The sequence below is a fragment of the Marmota flaviventris genome, chromosome 13 (genome assembly GCF_047511675.1).
Source record: "Marmota flaviventris isolate mMarFla1 chromosome 13, mMarFla1.hap1, whole genome shotgun sequence".
In the NCBI taxonomy this organism is placed as follows: domain Eukaryota; kingdom Metazoa; phylum Chordata; class Mammalia; order Rodentia; family Sciuridae; genus Marmota; species Marmota flaviventris.
Genome location: NC_092510.1, coordinates 82,929,182 through 82,935,181, shown reverse-complemented (window position 1 = coordinate 82,935,181; position 6,000 = coordinate 82,929,182). Strand labels below are relative to the sequence as shown.

Genomic DNA, 6,000 nt, shown 5'->3' with positions numbered 1-6,000 from the left:
TGTCATAGAAAATGATGAATTAAACAGAATTTATTTCCAAGATCTTCAAAGATTATTCCAAACACGAAGTATCCTTCTAAAAGTATCCCAAATTAAATCAAAGGCACATCATCAAAGTCAAACACTTGTGACATGAAGAATTCTTTTAGGTCATAATATTTTCACATTACTTTGTTTTTAATCATTTGCAATGCTCTGTATGTAGGTCCTACTTTAAACATTTTTTTAAAGGCATGAAATAATGTAGTATCTTTTTAAAAGTGCAACCACAAAGTAAAGGAACTTAAAAAGAGTTCAAATCTGCTTCTTACATAAAATGAGACAACCTAATATATATCATAACATGAATCTTCCTAAACAACACCTCTTGTGTTAAATAAAACAATCTTCTTATTTAGAAAAAATCAAGGCATCATTTGATTAGTAAAGTCTATTCTTCCCCCACAATTTTATACTTTCTTATCTTCATTTAGTAATTATAAATTTATGATAGAACAAATTTTATTATAGTATAAAAATCTTAGGAACAACAAATTACAAATACTCCATTTTTTTTAATAAACAAAAGTGTTTTCCTTCCTAAAATGTAAACATCCAGTTAATAAAACATACATGATATTCTAGGTATAGCAACACCAGTAACTCACTTATTAAAGAGGTGTATTTTAGTATATTGGTGGTAAGGTTTTTATCTTAATACAAAGCACTTCTTCAGGAGAACCAAGCCATTATTACTTAAAACAATTCTATTTCTTCACTCAGTTTCCTTATTTGAGTAGAAAATCATTAATTTCTGTAGAATTTTGGCTGTAAGATCAGGACACTGGAAAGGTCTGAAATATCTCAGTCATTTGGCTAAAGAAAAGTGTTTTCTTGAGACTTGGAGTCAGTCATTCATTACTTTGTGCTCGAAGGCATTTCTCAACAAACTTCTTCCCTATTAGAAAGAGAGTTTGATTGGTTTTCACTTTAGTAAGGTTTATTCATAACTATTCATTATTTCATAGGGCAATTTAGTATTCACAAAGTAGAAAGTAACAGGTAAACACAATCAACATCCTAACCACATCACTGGATGAATAATAGCTATACAAGTACTCTGTCAAAAGAAAACTACTATGCTAACACAAGACAACTATTTTAATATCCTGAATATGTATATTTTCCATTAAGAGGTACAAGTGTACCTGATAATAGAATTACTTCCTTCTTTTATATATATGTATATACACATATATGTATATTTTTTCAGTCATAGATGGACACAATAACTTTATTTATTTATTTTATTTATATGTGCTGCTGAGGATCAAACCCAGTGCCTCACATATGCTAGGCAAGTGCTCTACCACCCCAGCCCCTACTTCCTTCTTTTACATGTGACCAATTCCTTTTACAAATTTACAAAAAAGAACTTAATATCATTACTTACAGTATAAATATCATGTAGAACATATCATTTGAAATATGTTAGCCCAAAAAGTCTAAATCTAGGTCCTTTTCATCTTAAAAAATAATAATGAAGGAGCTGGAGTTGCGGGTCAGTGGTAGAGTGCTTGCCTGGCATGTGTGAGGCCCTGGGTTCAATCCTTAGCACCACATATAAATAAATAAATAAATAAAGTAAAAAATCCATTAACATCTAAAAAATATTTAAAAGAAAATAATAATAATGAAAATGTGAATAAGACCTCAATACAAAGAATTTAAACTCATGAAATCTCTAATGTGCTACCAGAGAGATGTTTTCATTTCACTCTCGATTTTTAAAGCTCTCTTAACCCTATTCACACTTCCCCCCAGTAACTATATTTCTTCTTCCATTAAAACACAAAGATATGAGAGCTTTCAGGAAAGAGATCATAGCTCATGGTAGGAACAAGTCTCTCCATCTGAGGAGTCCTTAGTTCCAAGAATTGTAAGTCTATAAAGTAGCAATCACAACTCTGGGGATGATATAAGGACAGAGGGTGGGGATTAAGGTCAAGAAATCACTACTAGTCAACTCATTTAAAGAACTTAATTATATAAGGATACTGGCATCTCATGAGTTAGTGCCAAAGAGAGAATTGAGTTTGTCTTAATTAGATAGAGTCTACAGGCAGAGTCAGTCTAGTCTACAAACTAGAGTCACTCTTCAGGGAAAGTTGTACATTCTCCTGGTCTTTTATGTTAATTCCCCCAAGAATAGTAGATATTCAAACCCCAGTTGCCCAAATCCTTTGGGAAGCCTTGTGATAATGTCATAGCCCCAAGATGGCATGGTGTATCATTACTTACAAGTCTTCAAAGTAAAATGCAGGATCTGGGCTCTCGGAAGGGGTTGCTTCCGGCTGGAACTCCAACCAGCAGAGCATCCTTACAGGCATTCTGCATGCAGTACTGCTGAAGCTCTGCCGCAGCCTGAGAGACCTGAAACCAAGGCACAGCAACATGATGCACTGCTCACAGCCAGACGCGGTCCAATGTCATCTGATATCCTGAATATGATCACCAAAGCTGATAAAGGTCAAGCTTTTTGCAATCTCCAAGTGTCTTTTTCGCTGATTCCAATAACCCAATTCCAAAGAGGAAAGGTCGTAATTTCTATAAACTTTAATTTAGGATATTTTTTACTTAGTTGCTTATCCAGCAAAGGTAAGAAAAAGCTGTAGCTGAAGGTTCATTTAGAAATCTAATTCTATTCTTTTTTTAAAATATTTATTTATTTTTGTTTTAAGTGGACACAATATCTTTATTTTACATTTATGTGGTGCTGAGGATCGAACCCAGTGCCTCGTGCATGCTAGGCAAGCACTCTACCACTGAGCCACAACCCCAGCCCCTAATTCTATTCTTAACAGAGACTGAATTGGCAAAGAAATAGCTCTCTAGTGTTCCTTGTATGAATTTTCATTATGTAAAGCATATATATGATATATTCAAGTTTGCCATGAGAGCAAATTATTTCAATGTTTGCAAAGCTGGACTCTTACCCAGTCTACTCCAGAAAAGTGAGTCTCTACTGAGGCTATCAAAATAGTGCTGGTTCAAACATATCCATAGGTCTAATGAAGAAGGTTGCCAAACACACAACAGACGTTCTTAACCAACAAAACATTGCACAAGTACTAATGCCACATGTTTGAAAATCCCTTTCTTGCTTTCTCTAGCTTCCTCCTCAATTGTCCACCAGACTTTTAGGGGAAATATACGTTATTGGTTAAGAATTCAATCTCTAGAACCAGACGTCTGGACTCAAATTCAGCTCTATCACTACACATGTGATCTTGGGTAAGTTACTTAATTTCTCAGTACCAATTTTCTCATTTGTGAAATATATTTAGCAACAGTAACCCACTTCCCTTAGGTTGATGTGATGGTTAAGTAAAGCACTTAGAGTAGTGCAAACAATTAGTAATACAATTGTAGCAAACATGCTCACAATAATTTACAGCTCCTTCCACAATCAGGAAGAATCTACTTACCCTTAAATCTGGGCTGGGCTTATGACTTGCTTTGACCAATAGCATGTAACAGAAATAATTGGCAAGTTCCAAATCAACTCCTTAAGAATATTTGCAGCTACCACTTTTGCCACAGTTGAATCCCCTGAGACCACCATCATCCTGAATGGGCCCAACCTAGCCCTGTTAGAAGTCTTGGGGAAGAGAACCACCAGGTGGCCCCACCGGCCCACCTCAGGACAAGTGAATAAGGCCACCCAAGTTCATGCAGACAGCGGCCAAGTCTCCATCTGATTGCAGATACATGAGAGAGTCCAGCCAAGATAAGTAGAACCATATGGCTGAACCAAGCTCAGATTTATTTTCAAGTAGCGTTATTATCTGAAATCATTTTATATACTAATGTTTATTATCATCCCCACTACAATCACTCTATTCCCTGGAATAGCCCATGTCCAGGTGCAGGGAACTGAGTCTATCAAAATAGTGCTGGTTCAAACATATCCATAGGTCTAACGAAGAAGGTTGCCAAACACACAACGCTTCTTAGCCAATGAAACATTGCACAAGTAACTAGTGCCACATGTTTAAAAATCCCTTTCTTACTTTCTCTTGCTTCTTCCTGAATTGTCTGTTTGGACCTTGGTCGCACGCCCTGGTCACTGCTCTTCATGCAATGCATTTTTTTCCCTCTCACTCCTACACATTTTAATGACCTCTTTCAGCCTTGCGCTCTGAGCTTCAGTCCACAGCTGAACACCTCTTGGATATCCCCGCAAAGTCCGCTTATCCAAAACGGAACTCGTTTCTTCCAAACTCCTTCCCCCTCCTCTCTACCTCAGCCACCGCAGCTCCATCCATCCATCCCGTCACCGCATCAGAAACCTGAGCACCCTTTCCCCTCCCTCTCGCTCTCATCCTATCCAAGCATCACTAGGTCCTATTCATTCCGCGCCTCCCCATCGCCAGACTCCATCTTCCTTCACCAGCCGAGTCCAGGCCGCCAACGTGTCGCCCGCAACGTGGGTCCCCGCCAAGTTGCTATCCACGCTGCACGGACCAGGGCTAGCCTTCCAGATTGGAAGAGCCCACGGGGAACCCCAGAGCCGTGCCACGCCCGCGGGGCCAAGCCCGTGTCGCGGGGCCGCCACGGACCCGGCCTCCTCCCCAGGTCGCTGGGTCCCGCAGGGCCCTGCGCGCACTCCCGGCCCGCAGCCCCGCGTCTCCCGAGCCCTCCGCCGCCCCCAGCTCCCGCCCTGCTCGCGCCTGGGCCCGGGTCAGCAGCCATTTCCGCCGCGGCCTCAGGCCGCCCCCTCTCACGCCCCTCGGTGGAGACTGGAGCCCGGGTCTCCGGGCGCCGAGGGGAGCGCGCCTCTGGGCGGGCCGCCCGCACCTTGATCCTCTCCACGCTGGCCTCCAGCTTGAGCTGCTCCACCAGGCGCTGCAGGGCGCTCACGCTGGCCCCGGAAGACATGGCGGCGGCGGCGCTGGCTCCGAGGGCGGCTGAGCCAGGCTGGGCTGAGCCGCCGGCCCCAGTCAGGCGCCGCCCCGGGGCGGGGAAGCAGCTGCTCCCGCCCCGCGGCCCGGCTTCCACAGCCCGGGGTCCCGCAGCCGCAGGCTAGGAGCAGTTAGCGGCGCCGGCGGGCTGGCGGTGCTCTGAACCCCTCCTGCAATGAAAACCTACGTGGCACCTGCGTCTCGTCTGTGCCTGGGACCTGCGCTGGGACCGGAGGCCCGTGGCAGGGCGCGCAGAGCAGCGCCCATCTCCGCAGCGAAGCTAGGGCTCCTAGAGGGAGCGAGAGTCGCGTGGGGTGTGCACTCCTCAAGGGGCAAATGTTCCTGGTGAGCTGATTCCCCGTGGCTGGAGCCAAGGTGTGAAATGAATTGGAGAAATAAGGGGCCATGAGAAGACTATCCCGAGGGAAGTGGACGACAATTTGTAGGATTTCATGAAATAGTAACAGGCTAACCTATAAACCTGTCCCTGCCTCATGAAAACCTACCAGTCAGTCTAAGGGTCAAGGAAGTAGGGTAAAACTATCTCAGCCCCCGCTGTCTTTGTGAAATACATTGAATAAAATTAGATTAGCTTCTGACCAGTTTCTGTTTTCCTGCATTTTCTTTAATGTGCACGTTCTAAGACTGGGATCATTACTATATGTAAATTTGGAGTTTTTTTTCACTTAATGTATTATGAATATCATTATTCTTGTATACATTAATTACACTTGTCAGAACCCACAAATTGAGTAATGCAAAATGTAATATTTTGGCTTCTATAATTGAAAAGTCCATGTGCTGGGAGCCATTAGCCAAGTAGGTATGACAATTTCCTTGCCAGCGTACCCCATGTTGCAGTGACATTGAATGTAGGTGACCTTGTTCAAGGACCAAGGCGGATTAGGGCGTTCCCGGTTTAGGTTCCAGGTTTAAGGTTTAAGATTATTCCTGCTGGGAATAGGGCGTATCCTGCTGCCTGAGTTCCCCTTGAGTTCTCACGGGATTCAGAGTATTTTTTGAGAGATAGAAGCCCAGTGGAGGTGATTTTGGGCAG

General features: G+C 42.8%; 1 protein-coding gene across 1 annotated transcript; it reads right to left on the bottom strand.

The window, feature by feature from the left end:
• On the bottom strand, positions 1–4,965 carry Gng10 (G protein subunit gamma 10). Its single transcript, XM_071600835.1, has 3 exons — positions 4,840–4,965; positions 2,281–2,412; positions 1–967 (listed from the first exon to the last, which is right to left on the bottom strand). Exons 1-2 carry the CDS (start codon positions 4,918–4,920, stop codon positions 2,287–2,289), a joined length of 207 nt encoding a protein of 68 aa, XP_071456936.1. The 5' UTR covers positions 4,921–4,965; the 3' UTR covers positions 1–967; positions 2,281–2,286.
• Positions 4,966–6,000: the final 1,035 nt, after the last annotated feature.

What these genes read in the sequence shown, in the direction of transcription:
- Gng10 (XM_071600835.1), bottom strand. Translation starts at nt 4,920, where the DNA reads ATGTCTTCCGGGGCCAGCGTGAGCGCCCTGCAGCGCCTGGTGGAGCAG. An exon ending in CCAGCGTGGAGAGGATCAAG is followed by an intron (nt 2,413 to 4,839) that starts GTGCGGGCGGCC and finishes CCTTGGTTTCAG; the next exon opens with GTCTCTCAGGCTGCGGCAGA.